The sequence below is a fragment of the Piliocolobus tephrosceles genome, chromosome 16 (genome assembly GCF_002776525.5).
Source record: "Piliocolobus tephrosceles isolate RC106 chromosome 16, ASM277652v3, whole genome shotgun sequence".
In the NCBI taxonomy this organism is placed as follows: Eukaryota; Metazoa; Chordata; class Mammalia; order Primates; family Cercopithecidae; genus Piliocolobus; species Piliocolobus tephrosceles.
Window position 1 is genome coordinate 30,069,838 of NC_045449.1, and position 22,358 is coordinate 30,092,195.

Sequence of the window (22,358 nt, forward strand, 5' to 3'; positions counted from 1 at the left end):
AGCCGGGCGTGGTGGCGGGCACCTGTAGTCCCAGCTACTCAGGAGGCTGAGGCAGGAGAATGGTGTGAACCCGGGAGGCAGAGCTTGCAGTGAGCTGAGATCCGGCCATTGCACTCCAGCCTGGGCGACAGAGCAAGACTCCGTCTCAAAAATAAATAAATAAATAAATAAATAAATTTTGTCCTTACTGACTCACAAAGTGAAATTCTCAATATTCACCATTAAGATCTTTTTAATATTGATGTTTAATTTGGTATTCGTTAGACTAAAAGAAGAGGGGGTGGTAGGGGGTATCAGAGGTGTCTGATTTGCCTGTCTAAAGAGGCAGAAAATAAAAGATTAAGCTGTTGACGTGAATTAAGGTTGGGTTACACTAAGTGAGTGTCTTTTCATGTACTTGTCTTCCCTCTTAGGGGTGTATACTCTCCTCATAATACAGAAAGGACTAATACCTTGGACCTACCTAGTTTATGGTTTTATTTCACTTGATTGATTGTACATCCTCCTGAAGTTGGGACTGAGATATAGCCATCCTCTTGTCAGACTGAGAAACGGAGGCAGGCAGCTGAAATGACCATCAACAAGTTAAGGGCTTTAGCCCTTCCCTTTTCATTTAATAATAATCTCTATAACTCTTAGCAAAGCATTAGAGCAGCTGTTCCTCTGCAGTCAGTGGCTTTGGTGTTTTTAGTATGGATTATTTCCTAATCTTACAGACCCACATGGAATGGAGGTAGAAGCACAGCACAACTCGATATTGATTAAATCGAAATGCTAAAACCCACAGTACTTATTGACATAATCTCTTTGTTTGGCTATTCCTGTGATAGAAGTTTCTCTCCCACTGTGTCAAAAGTTTTCTTGAACTGAGTGCTTAGATACGTTTAGAGTTAATGCCAACCTCTGTACTAATCTTCCATCTCCTTTTTCTCCTAACAGCTGTCACTGAAATGTAGAGCTCCTGAAGTCTCTCAGTACATCTATCAGGTCTACGACAGCATTTTGAAAAACTAACAAGACTGGTCCAGTACCCTTCAATCATGCTGTGATCAGTGCAAGCCAAGAACTCTTAACTGGAAGAAATTGTATTGCTGTGTAGAATCTGAACCCAAACACACTGAGGCCACCCAGCAAGGTAGTAACTAGTCTAACCTGTGCTAACATTAGGGCACAACCTGTTGGATAGTTGTAGCTTCCTGTGAACATTTGTAACCACTGCTTCAGTCACCTCCCACCTCTTGCCACCTGCTGCTGCTATCTGTCCTTACTTGTGGGCTTCTCCATGCTGTGCCAATGGCTGGCTTTTTGTACACCCTCTTTTGAGTGTAGTTTGGTATTTTGTAATTGAGAGCTCATTTCAAAAGCAGAAAAAGACAACAAATATTAAAGCAAGGAAAAGTGTCACTGAAACACTGCACTTTATTGTTTTATACTTTTGTACATATGAGAAACCAAGGGAGTAGTGCAACCGGTAGAAAGCATTGAAATGACTGTCATTAACCACACAGTCCTGGAGGCAGAGATGCAGTTACCTGCCCTAGCTTTTGAGGGGTTGTCTTATCTGTGATAGCCTTATCCCTGGTCATTTGGATTTTCGTTTGCTTTTCTTTTTCCCTCCAGACTCCTTTTCCTTGGCCAAGCCTTCGTGTTTCCCCCTTTCCATATCATAATCTCATTTGATTGCTCTGCAAATGGGAACGGTGATCTTCTTGAATGATGTCTCAGGGTGCAAAAACTATAGAGCCTGTCAGCACCAAAGCTGAGAGAAGTTACACCTTACTCCTTTCCTTTCCCCTGAACAAACCTGCTAATCCCACTAATTCAGGAATTTGAGTAGAGATGGGGAACAAGAACCTAGATGCTGTCCCCTCACCCCCTCTCCTGCATTTCTCAGGTCCAGTTCAAATCTAAAATCCTACTTTTAGAGTTGAAACAGAGTAATAACTTACCAACTCTCTTTTTCTACAAAGGAGAAAGATAAAAGGCACAAAGGTCACTGCCAAGGCCTGTCAGCTGTGTAGTAGCAGAGCCGAGACTGAGTCTCCCAAGTCCCCGTCAGTGTGGTTTTCACCACAGGACTGTCTCTTGTCGTTTTCCCCTAATGCCTTCTCCTGCCTTTTCTGTGCCTACTTTTTGGCTCTTCACATATTCCATATTGATTTTGACACCCTGTTTATTGGCATCAGGTGGCAGCTGAGTATCTTTTGAATTACTTGAAGGTAAAGCCAGATGCCAGAATGAAGGCATAGCCGGTGTTTCCTATATGCCCCTGGAGCCCCACTTCTTTGAGGCCAGCAGAATAGGTGCAGAGATGAAGTGAGCTTAGAGATGTCGCAAATGCTCTTTATCCCTTCAGCTCTCTGATCTGCTCTTTCTTAATGATACTTAGGCTGCAGGGCATATTAAGATCATCATCCCAGAGGTTCAGGCAGTTCCTGTCATCTCTGAAAAGACTGGGGGATATGAAATCTTCCCCCTACCCCCCTTAACACATTGGATATGATTTTTCAAAGAATGCTTCATGCCCAAAGTACCAACCTGTTTAGCAGTGTTATACTGTTTGATCTACGGGCACTTGTTGCATTGCCTGGCACCCAGTATTCAGGGTCCTTGACTAAGACTGTTCTTCTCAGATGCCCTGCTTAAATCTGGGGCACTTCAGGCTCCACGAGCCTCATGTTGGACTGAGACCTAACTCACTGGACTCAGAGGAGGAATCGTGAAAACAAGAGCAAAACTACCCCACACCCCTATTTCATGTCTGAAATAACCCTGCTTCATACCAGTTGCAAAGCTTGTGGGGAGTGGTCCCCCAAAGCACTTTCTTAAACTTTGAGAATCTCCAAGAGAAGAATATTTGGGGAGGGAGGGAGGAAATATATCCCTTGCACACCACCCCTCAAGCACATGGCAGTAGGAAACAGCACAGGATTGTATGTGGGAGGTGGGCAGGTCGGTGATGTGTGGGGTGGAAAAGCAGGTTGGTAAAGTTCCCTTCTTGGGACTTATTCCTGGAGTCAGTGGATACAAGTAGTGAAGAAGGTTCACACTGCAAATAGTGTTCTCATCTCAAAGCAAACTATCATTCCAGAAGGAAAAGTATGTCAGGGCAAGCAGACAACACAATTTCCTACCAGAATATGTCCCTCAACCCCCAAAACAAGGCTTCTGTCAGCCTCCCCACCAGTGATGGATAACAGCTCCTATTCTCAGTTGACCTGACTGAGCCAACCCATGAACTCTGCACTCCTTGGGGAGGCCGCCTCCCATCACACCCCTGAGCAGAGTTAGGGAGGAATTCTACTTCCCATAAAAGGACCTCTCCTGAGGGGCAGAACCTGTTGCCTCCACCACAGCTTCCCTCTTGGCTCATTCCAAGCTTGGCCAAATTAGGGAAGTGGGGTGGAGGTTGCCCTGCATCCCCCTCCTCTGCCTGCGTGTGTCTTTGTAATGTCAGTTGGCATCATACAATGGGCAGGAGAAGCAAACACCCAGAACTCTTTTGCTGGTCAGAGATTCCCTGAGTGTCTGTCCTCACCCAAGCCTGCTCTGTGTGTCTGTGTTGTGAAGCTTGAGACTCTGGAAAGAAATGGGGAGGGGGGTGGGGGAAATGTTGCCCTAAGAATGCTTCTCATTCCTCTGTTCTTGTTGGGTCCTGTTTTTGGGGAGGGTGGGGGTTGGGGGAAGCTTGACCTTGTGTCTTCGTCAATAAACTCACATTTACACAAAATGAAATTTGTGATACGTACTTTTTTTCCCCCCAGAATTGACATTCTAGGAGAAAACACAGCCAGCCAGAGAGGGACAGAACATTCATAACCACTCTATTAAAACTTTTCTGACTGCCCCAGCCCTCCCAGGGATTCAGCCACATGAAATTAAAAGTAACTTGAAAGAGAATCGTATACCTCCTGGAGGCTCCATTGGACCAAGCCCCAAACCACTCTGCGACTCCAGGCATCTCTACAGGCAGGGAGTGCTCAGAGGAGCCAGTCTGTCTGTCCTGGCAGTTCCCCTGCTGGGGCCCCAGGCGGATGGTCCCAGGGGCAGTAGCCAGAGCCACAGGGCCTTTTTCTGACTTGTCAGTTGGCATCCAGCCAGCAGGACCCAGGGCGAGAGGAATGTGGCAGAGCTGCTCATCAGTTTATTACCCAGGATGTCTCAATCATCTCTCAACTTACAAAAGTCTCTCAGACCTGGCCTCAGGGCCTGCATATTCCCAAGCAAATGGAATTAATGCTGCTTTAAAACAAGTTTCCCAGGGAGTTCCAAGACTAGAGGCCTGCATTTGTGTTGCTGGGGGCATGTGACCCATATGTTGTCAAGACAGGAGGCCCCCCAAGCCTAGGTTCTGATAAGCTGACAGCTGCAGAGATCTCCCACTGCCTGGAATTGGGGGAAGAGGCTGGAATGAACACCAAGATGCCCCTGGACAAGTCCCTGAACCTCTCTCACCACTAGAGTGAGTGTAGACCAAGCACTCTGCAGCATTTGGGACTTGGTGGGTGCTCAGCAACCGTAGCTGCCTTTATTACTTGGATGTCCAAACTCCATGAGCAAACTGCCTTTGGCAGCTAGGAACTTTCTGGTTGTCTCCATGTTGCCCGGCTGCAGTTAGCCCTGGCGGTAATAGGAAACATGCTTGGTGAGAGTGGGGTCAAATCGGGGTCGCCAGTTAAGAATGACGCTAATTTGGGCAAGGAAAGTCCTCAAGGAGAGGCTCTCAACTCGGGTGAACATTAATGTCACCTGGAGAACTTTCGAAAAAGACATGGTTCAGTTCAGTCTGGAATGGGACCTGGGGAAATCAGCATGTTTTAAAACTCCCCAGGTGTTTTCTAACTTGCAGTCAAGGTCAAGAATCACTGCCAGAGGCTCACACCTGTTCGCCTACTTCCTCTTCTACAGTAATACTCATGTTCTGTGGCAGTTGAAAAATGGTTAAAGCACTTTCATATGTACAATACCAGCTTATTCCCTTACCTATCTCATGAATTTAATTTCATCTCCAGTTTACAGATGAGATGTAGCAGAGCCACGTCTTCTGACTCCCTCTCTGCGTCCTTAGAACTACACTGTAGCTTCCTCCTTCGTCCACTGGAGGTTCTGTAATAGATTCTCTCCTACCTCTGCTCTCAGCCACATCCCACTGTGCTAAGCCCCCAGGATACCAGTATGTTCAGAGCACACTGGTCCCAGACTTACCTGAGATTACACTTTCTCTGCCTGTGAAGTGACAACTAGGAAACAACTGAGATCTCAGGTACATTGTTTCTGAGGTCAGAAAACAGCTGAGGACTCGCAGGTTTGGGCTTTCTACTCCCACTTCATGCATTAATGCTTTTTCTGGTTTTGCTTAGACCCAGATTCTTTTTCCCTGCCACCCCCAGCTCCAGGAGGCAAGAGCCTGTTTATTTTAATACCTGGTATGGCACTTGGAAAAGATCACACCTCCCCCGTTGTTACCCAATTCTATCTCCTGAACACTAATCCTAGAATCCCAACCAGCCCTCAGACATGTTATTAGCAACAAGGATGTTTCTTGAAAAGTTTCCGAGTTGGCTCCAAACTTACCATCTCAGTTTCTCATTTAGCTTTATGCCCTGCCGTGCTTGATGCTGCCAACAAAGGGAAGGCTAATTTGGGGGTTGGTTAGACCCAGATTCTCAGCTGGAAAAGTGCTTGCAAGGGCTGTTTCCAAAAGTATCATTTTGAGACAAGACTGCCATCTCTGGGATCATTTCTCAATGCTCTGGGGCTGGGATTACTCCACTCATCCCACTTCTCCCACTGGGTAGATGTTAGAGGATGATGCTCAAGTCCAGCCTTTGGCTCACCCTCCCTTGTTTCATTTACTCTTCACTTATGGTCGGAAACCCCAGGATCTGGCCAAATAGCCTCTAAAAGCTCAGGATCCTCAGCTATGATGGAGCAGGGGCAGAGGTAGGCAGGTTTGGGTCTTTGACATTTCTATCCCACTTCGTGTGTGGGCCTCAGCTACTGCAGGCAGTCCCATGTGTCTGCTCCCTGAGTTTGCACCTCAGCCAACAGGCATCCTCAGCTGAGCCAGACCCACCTGAGGCTCAAGGTCAGACCCAAGTGCAGAGTGTTTTCACATGTTCCCATCAAAGTGCTCCTAATGATAGGGGAGAGTGAACAGGCCCCTAGGGGTGCATGCTCTTAGGCCAAAGTGACTCTCAGCAAACCAAGATGACATCTGTATCCTAACTTCGGGCAAATCTTCCACTTTATGTAGATAGAATTGCTGTTTGCTTTTTTATATAAAAATAATCCTTTAAATGACCTTTCACTGAAGGCCGTATGAGGTCCCATAATTAACCTGTGGCTTTGTGCTTCCCTAGTGCAGTTGCAGCCTTGACCTCTCAGGCACAAGTGATCCCCCCAGGTAGCTGAGACTACAGGTGTGCACACCACCACGCCCGGCTGTTTTTGTATGTTTTTTAGAGACGAGGTTTCACCATGTTGCCCAGGCTGGTCTTGAACTCCTTGGCTTGAGTATTCTGCCCCCCTTGACCTCCCAAAGTGCTGGGATTATAGACATGAGCCATTGCGCCAGTGTATTTTATTTTATTCCTTCTAGTCCACCTTCGGAATGGAGGGCCACAGCCTGGGGAAGCAGACATAAAGCCTGGGATCCTCAGGCAGGGTGAGGATTAGAGATTTTCAGATACAGTGGAGGGATAAGTGATGCAATCAAGAGGCTCTTAGCGACCCCATGTGAGCCCACAGGGCCAGTTAAAATCTGATTTATTCTCCCCAAAAGTGGTGTTCCAGGAGGAAGCCAAATTCATTCCAGCCCTATACTTGCTTCTAGCTGCTGCCCTGGTCCTTTCATACCTCCACGCCAACCCTCTGGGAGCCTACCTAGAATAACTGGAACCGCTGTGCCACGGTGATGCTCATCCTCCCCTAGGATGCCTGCGTGCCCCTAAAAAAGGCAAAAAATAAAGGCCCCATGCTGAGACTTCCTACATGCCAGGCATTGTGTTAAGGACTTTACACACCTCAGCTCATCTACACCCTGTCAACAACAGTGAGGGACAACTAATCACACTCCTTTTAATAAATGAGACTATAGACTTCAAGTTACTTGCCTCTTTTACAATAGCAAGTGGCAGAGCCAAGATTGAAATCCAGCTCTGTCTGATACTGAAGCCCAGGCTCAAACCCATTCTTCTCTGTGACTGAACAGGAGAAGGAAGGGAGAAATTGGGAGGGTGCCCAAAATGCAGAGGTCAGAGTGTGGAGGAAAACTGAGTTCTGTTTGGGAGCACACGGCAATAGCAGGTCAGAGTGGAGGATGCAGGGTCCCAGGGGTAAAAACAGTTGGGATATCTCTCATGGTCTTGCTCTTCCTCCTGCCCTGGAGGCTCTAAAATGCAACTTGATCAGGCGCTTCCCTGCTTTAAAACTCTTCCATAGGGCCAGGTGCAGTGGCTCATGTCTGTAATCCCAGCACTTTGGGAGGCTGAGGCGGGCGGATCACCTGAGGTCAAGAGATTGAGACCATCCCGGCCAAGATGGTGAAACCCCATCTCTACTAAAAATACAAAAATTAGCTGGGTGTGGTGGGACGCGCCTGTAGTTCCAGCTACTCTGGAGGCTGAGGCAGGAGAATCGCATGAACCCGGGAGGCAGAGGTTGCAGTGAGCCAAGATTGTGCCACTGCACTCCAGCCTGGTGACAGAGCAAGACCCTGTCTCAAAAAAAAAAAAAAAAAACCCTCATCAATGACTTCCTGTCCAGCACAGGGCTGGATCTGAACTCCTCATCCTGTCAATCAGGACCTTTGTGACCAACCGCTGGCTTCTTCACCCACCATGCTTCCAGTCTTGTGGGCTCCTATCTGGTTCCCAGACTCAATTCTCAAGCCTGTGTAATTGCTCTTGACTTCTGTAGCTTTCTTTTTTTCTTTTTCTTTTTTTTTTTTTTGAGACAGGGTCTTGTACTGTCACCCAGACTGGAGTGCAGAGGCCTGATCTCGGCTCACTGCAACCTCTGTCTCCCAGGTTCAAGTGATTCTCCTGCCTCAGCCTCCCAAGTAGCTGGGATTACAGGTGCGCACCACCATGCCTGGTTAATTTTTGTATTTTTAGTAGAGACGGGGTTTCATCATGTTGGTCAGGCTGGTCTTGAACTCCTGACCTCGTGATCCGCCCGCCTCAGCCTCCCAAAGTGCTGGGATTACAGGGGTGAGCCACCGCACCCAGCCAACTTCTGTAGCTTTCTTCTGCTACAATCTCCCTCCACCCAGCCCCCAAAATCTACTTCTTTCAAGGTTGCTTCCTTGAAAGTTACCTCCTGCGAAGCTTCAGTGACTCCTCTAATGAGTTGTCCCACTTCCCCTGCCCTCCGCAGAACCTTGACTTTGCACACAGCACATTTTAATGTTGTATATCTGCTTTTGGTCTCACATCGGACTGTGAGCCTCATACCAAACTCATCAGTGACTGCTCAGCTAGTGACTCTCAATCTTTGTATTCACATTTTACATCTAAGTGAAACAAGCGTATCAACCTCAACTATCTCATCAGTGAAGTGGGGGAAACAATCTACCCCATAGAATTGTGAGGATTCAATCTGAGGATGCATGCAAAGCTCGTAGCACACCGGCAAAATAGAGGTTGCCTATCAGTGATGACATTGATTATGACATGACATTGATCATCAAAGGTTAGACGATGATGAGTGTTAGAATAAATACCTGGGTGATTTTGCCCTCAATCCTGACAAATGCTGGTATCTCCCATTCTGGAGAGAAGAGACCTATGGTAGTTTTAGGGGTATGGAGGTCACCCATTGGCAGGGGAGACCTTGCTTTGTGCCAGCCAGCTCTGCCTTTCACTGCGTCAGTGAAGGGTGAGAGTGATCACCCTTCGCTCAGCCCTTGAGGAGGCTGGAAGAGCAGAGCCTGGATGTCTCTAACACACAGTGCAGGGCACACAGTGCAGGGCACACAGTGGCCTGGTTACAGGCCTGGGCCGGGGCATATGAGGCCAAGAGTCGGAATGAAGCAAAGGCCTTGAGGGCTCTCCCAAGCCTTTCTTCATCTCTTTCAGGTTAGAGCTAAATTCTCGCAGGGAGAGTCTGGAGGGGTGTGAAGGTCGAGGCCAGGGATTAAATAATTCGTCCAGGGCCGCCCAAGCGAATATGTCAGGCTCAGGGACCCAGCGGAATGCCAGCCCGCACCCCCGCCCCCCTCCTCCTTCCAGCGCGAGCGGGCGGCGCGCTCCGGAGGGAGAGCTGGGGCTGGAGGTTCCTACCCCCTCGGCGGCCCGCATCTGCCCCCGCGCGCCCGCCCTGAGCCCGCGCCGACTGGGCAGGCGGGGGCGCCCCCACTTCTCTCCCCCCGGGCGGGGGAGCCGGGAGGCAGCGCCAGAGCCCGGGGGGAGCGCAGCCCCGCGGACCGGCCGGCCAGGGCAGGGGGCAGCTAGGACCGCCCCGGGTAAGCGGCGGGAGGAGGGGAAGCGGTCAGGGGTGGAGCGGGGCCGGGGCAGGGGCTGGGGGGGGGTCGGGCCGGGGTCGGGGGAGGAGGAGACGGCCGGGGCGAAGGGAGTCCGGGACTAGGAGGGGGCCGGCGGGCTGGCGGGGAAGCGGTGCGGGGCCGCCACGTGAGAGCTGGAGCTGGGGGTGGGGGTGCCTGCAAGGTGCTGGAGGCGGAGAGCGAGCTGGGCTTCTACATCCCCCCCCAAACTCCTACCAATCAGGTCATGGGGAGCGCAGCATCCTCTGTCGCCCCCTAACCCACCCCCAGGCGAACGTGGTTGAAACAAACAGCTGGCAGACTTGTGACCCGGCCCTCTGGATCCGCGAAGCCCCCGCTGTCAGTCTTGGGCAGCGACCCAGGTGTCCAGGCGCAGGGAAGGGGACGGAACTAGGCTTTGCCCCCTCTGTGTGTCTCTGGTCTCTTGCCTCTCTTGCCGGGCGGTCTCTTGCCGGGCGCTGTCTGCAGACTCACTGCAGAGAGCAGGCCTTGGGGAGAAAGCGCTCAGGGGCCTGGGCCCTGCTTCTTGGGACAGCCCCCTCCCTTCCGCACCCAGCCAAGGGTGTTGGATTAATATACTCTTAGATCCAGGACCTCTGCCTGGAAAGAAGGAAGGGGCACCGATCGCTTCTGAGTTGGGGACAGGGCCACACTTGGGCCTGGTGAGTTCCAGGAGGCTGGCCCCAGCCTAGGGGCCTCCTGCGCCCCTTCCCTAGCTCCTGGGCAGTGCCCCTCGTGCATTTCCCTGCCACTCCCCAGAAAGGGCCGGTTTCAGGGCAGGGAGTGTGGTGTCCGGGACAGTCTGCAGGTAGGATGTATCCTGGAAACCTCTGAGCTGCCACACCCAGAGAGAGGCCAGGACTCCTCTTGGCGTTCCTTGCCCTCTCTTCCTCCCCTAGGACTCCCCACTCCCCACCTGCCTGTGCTGGTTATGTAATTAACCCAGCTGAGTCTCTCTGCCATGCTGGCGGTGTCCAGGGATGCCTAAAGGGCTTCGGGACCTGGAGGGACACATAGGAAGGAGGGATAGGTACTTCCCCCTAGTTGGGAGCCCATGTAAGTGTATAAACACCTGTTGGAGAAGGGACACTGCATGGGGCAGGAAGGAGTTTAGGGTCCTAATCTTAGTTAACAACTGACTGGCTATGAGGTCTTCACTTCCCTAAGTCACTGGGTTTGTTTTGGGGTGTGTTTGTTTTTTAAATCTTCAGTAAAATGAGAAGAATCTCTCACACACACACTGCATGCATGTGAGCTCATGCAACAGTAGATAGCAGCCCCTCCTGGGATTGCTAGGAGGTGCCATTGCTAAATTTGTGGGGAACCTAGATGAATGAAGGACCCCTGCCCATAGCAGTGGTCACTGTTTATTGAACACCTATGCTGGCCTAGGCCCTGGGCTTTACATGCACACATCATAACGCTCTTAAGTTTCTTGCCCAAGGTCACACTTCAGGTGAATAGCAGAGCTAGGAATCAAGCCCTAGTTGTTCTCACTCCACATCCTGACCTTTATTTACTATGCTGTGTGCGCACATACCCTGTGGAGTGAGTCCTCTGAACCAGGACAAGCTGGGGGACATTCAGCTACGGATTGTGCATATGTGGAAAGGACATGCATCCGCAGAAAAGTATGCACCCATGAGGAAAAGCATGGCCTTGCCAGAATCCAGCGAATCCACCTGCCCTGGACCCAGTTAGCAAGTGCTGATGTCACCCTCCTGGGAATCCAGACGAGAGGTCTCAGGCATGTAACAGCCTCTTTGATCACTATCACCACCAAAAGAAGAAAGATTCTTTTTCCTGGCTAAGAGATTTACGTGGATTTTCTCAGAAATAGGGGCTGTTTACCTCATTGTACCTATGTGCAGAAGCATGGCTCCAGTTGAGAAGGTGATTTGCCCACTGACATGCAGCAAGGACACACCAGAGCTGAGAGTTATACCCAGGCCCTAAAGTCACTGCAACTGAGCAGGCAAGGAGCTAATGAATTCATATCAAGGCCAACCCCCAGCAGCCCTTTTCTGGGCACCTACTATGTGCCAGGCCCTCTGGGCTCTAGGGGATGCCAGAGAATGAGACCCAGACCTTGGCCTGTATGCATTCACCGATTAGAAACACTGAACTTGGCCGGGCGCGGTGGATCGTGTCTGTAATCCCAGCACTTTGGGAGGCCGAGGTAGGTAGATCACCTGAGGTCAGGAGTTCGAGGCCAACATGGAGAAACCCCATCTCTACTAAAAATACCAAAATTATCCGGGTGTGGTGGCAGATGCCTGTAATCCCAGCTACTTGGGAGGCTGAGGCAGGAAAATGGCTTGAACCCGGGAGGTGAAGGCTGCAGTGAGCCGAGATCATGCCACTGTACTCCAGCCTGGGTGACAGAGTGAGACTCTGTCTGAAAAAAAAAAAAAAAAAAAGAATCACTGAACTTGAAAGTTGGAAGAAGTACTGCAACATCATAGAAAGGAGTAGCTGCCCTTCGGGTTGTGATTGGACACACTTCTTACTCCTTCTAAGCTTCTCTCTAAAGTGGGAATAACAGTACCTATCCCTCAGAGATGTCGTACAGACCAAGGATACCCATATGGGCATGCCAGCAGAGTAAGTGCTCAGCAGTGTTGCACCCCAGAGGCGACGTGGTCATCTAGTGCAGAATTCTCAACTAGGGGCATTTGGAAATGGGGGGAGGGGGAGTTTTTGGTCATCGTGGTGTCTGGAGGCTGCTGCTGGCAGCTACCTCTTGGGAGCCACGGAAAGCAAATGTCCTGCAATGTGTGGGCAGTCCTGCACAATCGAGTTCTCTCCCCACAAAACGTCAGGAGTGCTGGGACTGAGACGCACCTGCCCAGTCCCACCCACTCAGGAGGACACAGACTCAGAGGTGTTGCCGTCTTGTCCCAGGCTCTGTGGGGAAGCTGGGATCAAACCAAGTCCAGTGCCCTTCCCACTCTGCTCTGCAGCCTGTTTTGGTTGGAGGTGGACCTGGAGAAAAGTCAGGTCATAAGTCAAGAAAGATTGGGTCCTACTACTGGAATGCAGGGAGAAATGGAGGAGGGTGGAGAGGTTTTGGATAGGTGGCCACTGGGGTTTTGGGAAAGGGAAGGCATTCCAAGTGGCAGTAAGAGCTTCAGCAAAGTCCCAAACGTGGAAAAGTGCAGGGCATATCCAGGGATAAGCTGGTGCACTAAGCCCACCTCTTGTCCCCACTGTCCAGGTGGAGGCCGCAGAGGGCCCAGGGCAAGCAGAGGCAGCAATGGTTGGTCCTGACGGTGGCTGAGCCCCCAGCCCCTGGAATATGCAGCCCGGGGGAGCCCCAGACAGCGGCAAGGACGAGGTGGCGGAGTGGGGCGGGAGGCATGGTCTCCACCTACCGGGTGGCCGTGCTGGGGGCGCGAGGTGTGGGCAAGAGTGCCATCGTGCGCCAGTTCTTGTACAACGAGTTCAGCGAGGTCTGCGTGCCCACCACCGCCCGCCGCCTCTACCTGCCTGCCGTCGTCATGAACGGCCACGTGCACGACCTCCAGATCCTCGACTTCCCGCCCATCAGCGCCTTCCCTGTCAATACGCTCCAGGTAGGAGGACCCTGGGGGGCATGGGTTAGTGGGGAAATGGATGGGTAGGGGAGAGGCTGGATTCCAACCTGCTGTAGCTCGGGCCCTATTGCCAGGGCCCCATTACTGAGTTTGGGAGCTCCACACTGCACCTTGGGCCACCCTGCTTAGAGCTGTTCCAGGAATTCATTCATTGGTGTACTAGTTTATTCAACAAATATTTGATGACTGTTTAATGTGTGTCAGGCCCTGCAGTGGGCACTGGTGCAGAATGGTGAGCAAACAATTTATGGAATTTGCTTTCAAGAAACTCATAGTCTGGTGAGAAAAGGCTAACAGGCAACTATTACATGTTGTGAGAAGTGCTATGATTGGAGGAGCAGGGAGCTGGAGCAGCCCTTAAGGGGGCATCCAGGTCATCCAGATGTGTTGGGGTGCAGTTGGGGGGTCACAGAGGATGATGTCTCAACTAAGTAGGTTTTAGGCAGGTAAGAGGCAGTAGAGAAAAGGGCAGGGAACACGAGGCTGCAGTGAGTATTCGGGGCTGTGCCTACCATAGCCCCACTCCACGTCCTCTGGAGAAGGGACAGCAGCAGAATAGACAGGGCCCTGGAAAAGGTGTGTTCTCAGAGACTCTGGAGACCCCAGTCAGCTCTCTTGCCCAAGGCCCTCTTCTCTTAAGTGATGCTCTGCCCCTGACCTCAGGACCTGCCTGCTGGGTACCCTCCCTGCCAGGTTTGGATTTAAATGCCCCCAGGGCCCTCGCTTATTGTGTTCCTTCCCCACTGCCTGCTGGAACCAGGTCCTCTTGCCCTCTCTCAACCTCTGACTTGAGAGGGAGTGGAGAGAAAAAGGAAGCTGAGCTCTAAGACATGTTTGCTCACTGAAGGAAGCCTCTGACCAGAGTGTACAGAGCTTTTCCAGGAAGAACGGGCACAGTGGTAGAGACCCAGAAGGCAGGAGACAAGGCTTGTCCAGGTGTAACGGAGCAAATGAAGCAGTCTCTCAGGCTGTGACCCTGGGCTGGGAGCTGGTGGGCAGCTCAGCACTCGGCACTCTCAAGCAACACCAGGCAGGAGGGTCCTGGCCTAATCTGCCGGAGACACCTGTTTCACCCATCCCAGGCGCCTGGGGTCAGCAGCAAAGATGGAAGCCTGATCCCGCATCTGCCCTGGAAGCAGTGAGGCTGAGCCTATCAGGGCAAACGGTCTGGGCACAGGGCCTTCTAGTTCTCTTCTAAAGGAGACTTTAACAATCACCTGATTGGACATTCAAATCTTGCTCCAAGCCTAGACACTGAGCTTTGTTTCTTTCATCTTGCCCCCTTTACCCTGATTCCTGCCCCACTCTCTATAACCATTCTTATCGAATTTTTCTTTCTTTTTTAAAATATATTTATTTATTTATTTTTGAGATGGAGTCTCCCACTGTCGCCCAGGCTGGAGTGCAGTGACATGATCTCGGCTCACTGCAATCTTTGCCTCCTGGGTTCAAGCGATTCTCCTGCATCAGCCTCCTGAGTAGCTGGATTACAGGCACCTGCCACCACGCCCAGCTAATTTTTGTATATTTAGTAGAGATGGGGTTTCACCATGTTGGCCAGGCTGGTCTCGAACTCCTGACCTCAAGTGATCCGCCTGCCTAGGCCTCCCAAAGTGCTGGAATTATAGGCATGAGCCACCATGCCTGGCCTCTTAACAGATTTTTATCCATACTTTCAGTGTTTCTTTACCCAAGTAAGAAAATGCATTCTTCCCTGCTTCCTACATAAAGAACAAAATGGAGGCCGGGCGCGGTGGCTCACACCTGTAATCCCAGCACTTTGGGAGGCCAGGGCGGGGGGATCATGAGGTCAGGAGATCAAGACCATCCCGGCTAACATGCTGAAACCCCGTCTCTACTAAAAATACAAAAAATTAGCCGGGTGTGGTGGCGGGCGCCTGTAGTCCCAGCTACTTGGGAGGCTGAGGCAGGAGAATGGCATGAACCCAGGAGATGGAGCTTGCAGTGAGCCAGATCGCGCCACTGCACTCCAGCCTGGGTGACAGAGCGAGACTCCGTCTCAAAAAAAAAAAAAGAGCGAAACAAAAACAAGAACCATACTGTTCTGTATCTTGATTTTATTTTTAAAATTTTTTGTATAGATGGATCTTGCTGTGTTACCCAAGCTGGTCTCGAACTCCTGGCCTCAAGCAATCCTGCTTTGGCCTCCCAAAGTGTTGGGATTACAAATGTGAGCCACTATGCTTGGCGCTGTACCTCAATTTTTTTTAACTTGCTATTATAACCTGGAGATTTTTCCAGGCTATTATCTAGAGGACTTCCTTGTTTTTTCCTCATGGCCATACCTTACTCCATTGAATAGCTGTACCATGGAGTCCTTTCTTGTTGGACAAGTGGGTGATATCCAGTCTTGTGCTGTTTCAAACAGTGCCACAATGAAATAGCCTTGTAGGTAAGTCATTTTGAACATAAGTAGGTATATCTGTGGGATTAATTCCCAGAAATGGCATTGCTGGAAATGGCATTGCTGGATCACAATGCCTGGAAATGGTATGGTGAATACAGAGCCAGGTGAGGTGACTCAAGCCTATAATCCCAGCACTTTGGGAGGCTGAGGCGGGCGGATCACTTGAGCTCAGGAGTTCAAGACCAGCCTGGGCAACATGGCAAAACCCCATCTCTACCAAAAATACAAAATTAGTCGGGCATGGTGGTCCATGCCTGTGGTCCCAGCTGCTTGGGAGGCTGAGGTGGGAGAATCACCTGAGCCTGGGAGGTGAGGCTGCAGTGAGCTGAGATAGTGCCACTGCACTCCAACTTGGGCGACAGAGTGAGTCCCTGTCTCCAAAAAAAAAAAAAAAAAGGTGACTGTAACTGGAGTTTTGAGGGGAGGTTATTTCCAGATTACCCTCTATAGCAGGGGTGTATGCTGTGCTCCTGTGAGCAATGTATATGACAGCCCGTTTTCCTGCAGTCTTGCCGTCAGAGTATATTGTCAGACTTTTGACAATCTGAGAGATGACATGTGATATTCTCCTTGTAGTCTCCATTTGCATCTCTGATCATGAGTGAAATTGAGCATCTTTTCATAGGTTTAAGGGCCTTTGTGTTTCTTTTTTTCAAGAACTATTGATGTCCTTTGCCCATTTTTCTATTGGGTTGTTGGCTTTTTTCTTCTTGACTGACTCTGAGTTTTGGACTCTAGAATAGCCAAGATTTCACTCAAGGAGCCCAGTAAGGGACTTTCGGCAGAGAAATGCTGTGAAAAAGGGATCCTCGAGGTGCCAAAGATTAAGTATAAAACCTAAGAATCCTGATGGCCACCATCTGAAAATAAAATAATACATTCTTCTCCAATGCCAGATGAGATAGAGCCCAGGAGAGTAGTGTTTCCTGGATGTGAGCCTCAGTGTCTTCTGCAGCCCCTTCTATCAGAGAAGGAAGCTGAGATTATCAGGTGCTTGCAAACCACCAAAGGAATTATCAGCAAATGCATGGTTGAGACGCAGGTGACTGAGCCTCTCTCAGACTGCATGTCCCTGAAACTGGACTCCCTTTCCATTGGTCCTTCTCTGTTTTGACACAGCCCCAAGATGGCCTTTTACAGTTTGGAAACCTGCTTCCTCCCTTCAATCAAGGGGGAAGGGACAAGCTAACCAATCAGGGGCCTTCCTCCTCTCTCTTTTAGGAACCCCCAGAGAGGAGTGGATGGGAGGAAGCCAGGAGGTCCCCTCAAGGAGGCAACATGTTGGGGGAGAGGTGGGCCTGTCACCCTCAAAAGCTGGCAGCTGCTCCCTCTCCCCAGCAGAGAGATTGAAGAGACTGGGAGCCTGTCATCCCTCCCACTTCTCATTGATCTCCACTCGTCTTGGGAGATCAGAGGAGCATCTGTATGCACAGGTTCCAGGCTCCTGGAGATCACTGTGTCTAGCAGAATGCAGTCTTCCCTGGCCTAAGAAACCAGTTCAGTTTCCTATGGTTTTAGGTTTGTCCTCAGCATCCTCCTGCTGCACCAAAAATTTAAACCTCAGCACAAAGAAAAGATGCCACATCATCTCCCTAGGGAAATCCACTGCAGCATCTTCTAAGCCTTTGAGTTGGGAAGTGCTGTTCTGAAGTTGGACTTAACTCTACACTACTGCCACCAAAGTCATTTCCTTTTGATCCTTCTTGGAAGTGGAGAACTGTAGTCCTCCCTTGTGCCTGGCCCCTACCCCACTTGACTCAGATGCTGGGACAAGAGACATATCTCCACCTTCTTCTAGTCTTTTGCCTGAGCTTTGGTGGGAGAAGACTGGTTTCCTTTGTCCTTGGAGGCCTCTGTCCCCCCAACTTTAGGGACCCACTTCTTTCCACACACTGGCTGCCTGAAACCACTCTTGCAATTGCAACTACTGGCACGTTGACTAATGAATCTCTTAAGGAAACTTCTCTTTAGTGTACTTGGCCTTTCTAGGAGTTTCTTCATCTTGAGCCATACCCTGCAATCCCTTGAGAAGCTGCACAAACATTCAGGAAGTTCATCTCCCTGGAGCTTCCCTGGGGCCCTGCTCTACATCAGCCAGTTATGCATCCAGTCCGAATCTTTTTCTGTTTCTGAAGCCTGAGGGCAGAGATGAGCATACAGAAGGGACACATCAGGTAGCAGTCTAAGGGCAGTGGCAGAGGCAGGAGTTGCATTGATCCCAGCTTGGGCTATGGAGAGCTCACCAGCCCAGGTAGTGCCATTAAGGAGCACCTGCTTTGACACTCAGAGAGGAAGAGGGAGTATATAAAAATGAGGACAGCCTGGCTGTGGCCCTCTCAGGAGCTCACAGCAGAAGTGGGGAACTGGAGATGGAACAGCTCTAATGAAAGTGTAATCGAAGGATTGTTAGAACACAGGAGATGAAGGGAGTAGTCCCCTGTTTGCAGGAAGGATGGGAAATAAGGAAGCTTCTTGGAGGCAGTGGCACTTCAGCTGAGCCTTGGAAGATAGAATTTTAACAGGTCCAACACCCAGCTCAGAGCTGGACTCTTAGAGGTACTTAATAAATGTACTTGTTGAAAAAAGACCTTGATGGATGGATGAGGGGACAAAATGGAGCAAGGCAGAACTAAGTTCCAGAAGTGCACAAAGGTCAAACAATGTGACCTGCTCCATCCTGGCTTGGGAATGGGGAGGCTACAGCTCCTCCATTCTCCCTGGGCCTGGTCTGCTGGGGATGAGCAGGTATGGAAGGCTTCAGGTGCAGTGGCAGGTGAGAGCACTGCCCCTCCGATGGGAGATGTCTGGGGGCTAGGGGAGCCCTCATGGCTGCTCTCACCCTGGTACTGGCTGGGGATATTGCAGGAGTGGGCAGACGCCTGCTGCAGGGGACTCCGGAGCGTCCACGCCTACATCCTGGTCTACGACATCTGCTGCTTTGACAGCTTTGAGTACGTCAAGACCATCCGCCAGCAGATCCTGGAGACGAGGTGAGAGGCTGGAACACAGTCCATTGCCACCTCTGTGGATGACCCAGTGCTAGCCAGTCCCTGTGAAAAGGGGACAGTATAGGGACAGAGCCAGAGGTATATGTGTTCTAAGATTCCCACACATACACTCAAACATGCATACATTGTGCTGTCCCCATTTCTGTTAACTCATGTTGGGACCCTGGCTGTGGGGGTGGCTAGAGTAGTGCAGTAGTTAAGAACTGGGACTTCTGGAACAAGACTTCCAGGGCCACTCAGCTGCATGACTTGAAGCCAGTAAACATTTAAGCCTATGTCCTCATCTGTAAAATGGGGATAACAGTAGAACCCATCTTTTAGATCAGTTGTGCTGATCAGAGACTATAACACCTCCAGGGCTTAGGGCTGCGCCTGGAGCAGAACATACAGTGGTGGTAGTATTGGCCAGGCACAACCTGCCCTGCTGGGAGTACAGCGGTTGTGAGACTGACAGAGTTCTGAGCTTCCTGCCTCGCCCCGCAGGGTGATCGGCACCTCAGAGACGCCCATCATCATCGTGGGCAACAAGCGGGACCTGCAGCGCGGACGCGTGATCCCGCGCTGGAACGTGTCGCACCTGGTGCGCAAGACGTGGAAGTGCGGCTACGTGGAATGCTCGGCCAAGTACAACTGGCACATCCTGCTGCTCTTTAGCGAGCTGCTCAAGAGCGTCGGCTGCGCCCGGTGCAAGCACGTGCACGCTGCCCTGCGCTTCCAGGGCGCGCTGCGCCGAAACCGCTGCGCCATCATGTGACACCTGAGCGCCCCGCGGGCTGCACCGGCACTGGTCGGGCGGAGGGTGGGGCTGTACTGCGGGACTGGGGCGGGGAGCGGGCGGGAAATGGAACTGTGACGGTCCCGGCCTGAGGCCCCTGCAGCCATGCATCTCCCAGTGAGAAGCAAAGCGCGAGAGGTAGCCCCCAGTAACTGTTCAGCCCTGCCCCTTGCCCCAGTGGCTTCCTGGGACAGGCGCCTTCAGTGCTGTATTTAGTGCAGTTCCCGGCCCGACCCGCGGGGGTGCCACAGCCTTTTGGGATGAGGGTGAGCGTGCAATGGAGGGTGGGGGTGGCAAGGTGCCGCCTTGGCCGGGCCCCCACCTGTCTTTTCCAGAATGTGTCTGTCTTTGCCGGGTGTCTTCCTTTCCCGTGTCCGCCCACCCAAGCGTCTGTTGGTCCTTACCTGTCTCACCCACCCTCCAGTCCCCCCTAGCTCCGCTCACAGGGCTCTCATTTCGTCCATCCCCTTGTCGCAGATCCTGGCAGCTTCTTTGTGAGGCCAGGCCTTCTGACTGTCAGCACCACCGGCACAGGGCAGAGATGCGGGTGGCCTAAGGACCACCATCAAGGGGTCCGGGGGCTGAGGTCCCAGATCAGTGAGGGGAGAAGGTTGAGCTCTCCGGCTTCCAGGGAGACCTCCCCGCCCAGCAGCCCCCAGAGACACAACAACCTACCTTCCAGCCTTAACTCGATGGTCCGTCCCTGCCAGGTGCCCCTCACTCTTCCTGACCCCAAAGCCAGATCACCCCCTGGGTTAAAAAAAATTTTTTTTTTTTTTTTTTTTTTGGACAGAGTGTGGAAAGGGAATCCCCCAAAGGATAGCTTCTTTTCCATGATGCCAGGTTCCAGTCTTCTATTACCTCCTGCATACTGCAATCTGGTCTGTCAGACTGGGGAATGTTAGGTTCTGGGGTCTAGTCGTGGGCAGGATGGTGCCCAGAAGGGGGTCAGGTTGTCCCAGTGAAGATTCTGTTGCCCCGTCTCAACCCCATCTGACTACCCCAGACTCTGCCTGCCTCAGATCTCAGACTACCCTGATTAATCTGGGGAAGAACAGAGCCAGGGAAAGAATGGTGGGGACCCCTGTGCTTGGGGGAGACACACCTGCATCTTCCCCCCGCCCCAGATGGAGGCCCTCAGGATCTGACACCCTCTTGTCCCAACACCAGTCAGCCCTATGCCCTAACTCACTCCGCCCCATTTTTTCCGGCTGCCTGGCCGGGTTTCTACCTCTCGTCACCGGAGCTGATCACTGTCAGTTTTGTACCGATTTAGAAATAACAATAATAATGAAGATTCCAGGAATGGCATAAGGGATTGATGCGGGAATTGGAGGGAGGGAGAAGTGGTGCCCTGTCCCCTGCCCCCTGACCAAAGAAAGCTGTCCTTGAGGCTGAGCCCTCAGCCCTGGCCTGGTGGGAGGACAGCAGGGTCCCTTGTTATAAGAGGGGCGGAGAGGACAACTCCACTTTGGCCAACTTAGCCAAGGCTGCAGCATATAGACTAGGAAATCAGGTAGCCCAGAGTGGTGATAGAGTGAAGTCTGGGGGAAGGGTCGTGGGTGGGGAATTTATCACCAACGTCCATTGTAGGGGGAATCTGTGATTCTGCTTCCCCGGCTGATTCCCACTCTGTCCACCAAGTGGGGGTAGCACAGCCCCACAGCAACCACCTTGACCTTGTGCAGTCTAGTGTTCCTGTGTTCCAGTCCCTGCTGTGCTGCAGGACTTCGGGCAAGTGACCTGCCCTCTGTGAGCCTCCCTCTGACACAGAGGAGGTGGCTCCCCTTTCCCACACCTTAGAGTGGCTGGGAGGGTAACAAAGAGGGCCTGCCCCTTAGTCTCCCGCACCCCTGCCTCCTGGTTCACCAGAGGGAGGGGATGAGGGATGGCAGCATCTCACATGCCCCATCACCCCCAACTCTGAGGCACCTGAGGTGGGGGGAGGGGGCCCAGGCCTCTGGCTGCTCCCCTGTGGGAGCCATTGGAATGTATCCCCTGACAGGCCCCCTCCCGCCTCCACTTCAACCCAGGTCTTGGATTTCAGGTCCCTCCACCCCCATTCTGAGTCTCTGTCCTTACCCTCCCACCCCCTCACAGGGTTTCCCACCACAGGGTCTGGAAGTGTGTGTGACGCCCATTGAGCTGTTATCCGAAGTCAGATTAAAAATCAGGGAGTGTTTTCCCTCGTTTCTGTACCAAGGTGTTGGCTCCATTCCTCATGGTAGGAGGGGAGGGATCCCCACAGGGCTTGCCTGCTGAGCTCCGTGTGGAAGGAGGGTGAAGGTGGTGAGGTGGCCCCCAGTCCCAAAGGCCAGGTCAACAGGGAGACCACCGGTGAAGAGTTCGGGACGTATCACCTTTCCACCTAACCCCAAACCCTCCAACTAATTCAAACCATTCAGAAGGGAAGCAGAACTTCTCCCCTGCCAGTCTGGAAAATTTCCATAATGGGACTGAATCCCAGCTTCTCTGTCTGCGTCTCGTCCTTCCCACTCAAGGCTGAGACTTTGCAGCCTCTCAGTCATAACTTCTTGGATGTAGATGTGTTAGGAACACTTTCAGCCACCCGTCTTGTCCCTGAGTGATCTCAGGACCCAAACTCCAGAGCAAAGCTTTGAAGTCTTGGGCAAGGGTGCCTTCCTAGAGCGTGTGTGTTGAGGGCAGGACGTCTCTGTCCGTGGTGCTGACCCACCAGCCACTTCCAGGAAAGATGGGGCTGCCTGTAAAGGTTGGCTGAGCCTCAAAAGAGGAAGCCTCTCTCAACACCAACTCCTTCCTCCTAGTCCCCATCTCCTCCATTGGGATAACATCTGAAGCTATACCTCCCCGCACCACCACAGTCCTAGAGTGAGGGGCTCAAGAAGCTGGGGGGAAGGGGAAGGTGGGCTCAGTTGTTCACATCTTTAATCCCAGTACTTTGGGAAGCCAAGGCAGGAGGATCACTTGAGGTCAGCCTGGACAACATAGTAAGGCCCCATCTCTAAAAAATAAAATAAAATAAAATTAGCCAGGTGTCATGGCACCTACCTGTAGTCCCAGCTAC

The 22,358-nt window shown here is 51.6% G+C and overlaps 2 protein-coding genes across 6 annotated transcripts in view; both read left to right on the forward strand.

Annotated features, from left to right (window-relative positions):
• Window positions 1-3,730, forward strand: part of AP2B1 (adaptor related protein complex 2 subunit beta 1) — a 140,024-nt gene extending 136,294 nt beyond the window's left edge. For 3 of the 5 annotated variants that reach the window (XM_023190821.3, XM_026447590.1, XM_023190822.3), the window contains exon 22: window positions 940-3,730. In XM_023190821.3, coding sequence (XP_023046589.2) covers window positions 940-1,014 — 75 coding nt within the window. In that variant the 3' untranslated portion in view covers window positions 1,015-3,730. The remainder of the gene's footprint in view (window positions 1-939) is intronic. The other 2 variants (XM_023190825.3, XM_023190823.2) reach the window with 2 other exon arrangements.
• Window positions 3,731-9,303: 5,573 nt separating this feature from the next.
• RASL10B (RAS like family 10 member B) lies at window positions 9,304-19,291 on the forward strand. The gene is made up of 4 exons (XM_023190836.1): window positions 9,304-9,466; window positions 12,723-13,080; window positions 18,395-18,519; window positions 19,021-19,291. Exons 2-4 carry the CDS (start codon window positions 12,865-12,867, stop codon window positions 19,289-19,291), a joined length of 612 nt encoding a protein of 203 aa, XP_023046604.1. The 5' UTR covers window positions 9,304-9,466; window positions 12,723-12,864.
• Window positions 19,292-22,358: the final 3,067 nt, after the last annotated feature.

Coding starts and splice junctions, on each gene's coding strand:
- RASL10B (XM_023190836.1), top strand. CDS start 12,865: ATGGTCTCCACCTACCGGGTGGCCGTGCTGGGGGCGCGAGGTGTGGGC. Junction 13,081..18,394: donor TCCCTGTCAATACGCTCCAG/GTAGGAGGACCC, acceptor GGGATATTGCAG/GAGTGGGCAGACGCCTGCTG. Junction 18,520..19,020: donor CAGCAGATCCTGGAGACGAG/GTGAGAGGCTGG, acceptor CTCGCCCCGCAG/GGTGATCGGCACCTCAGAGA.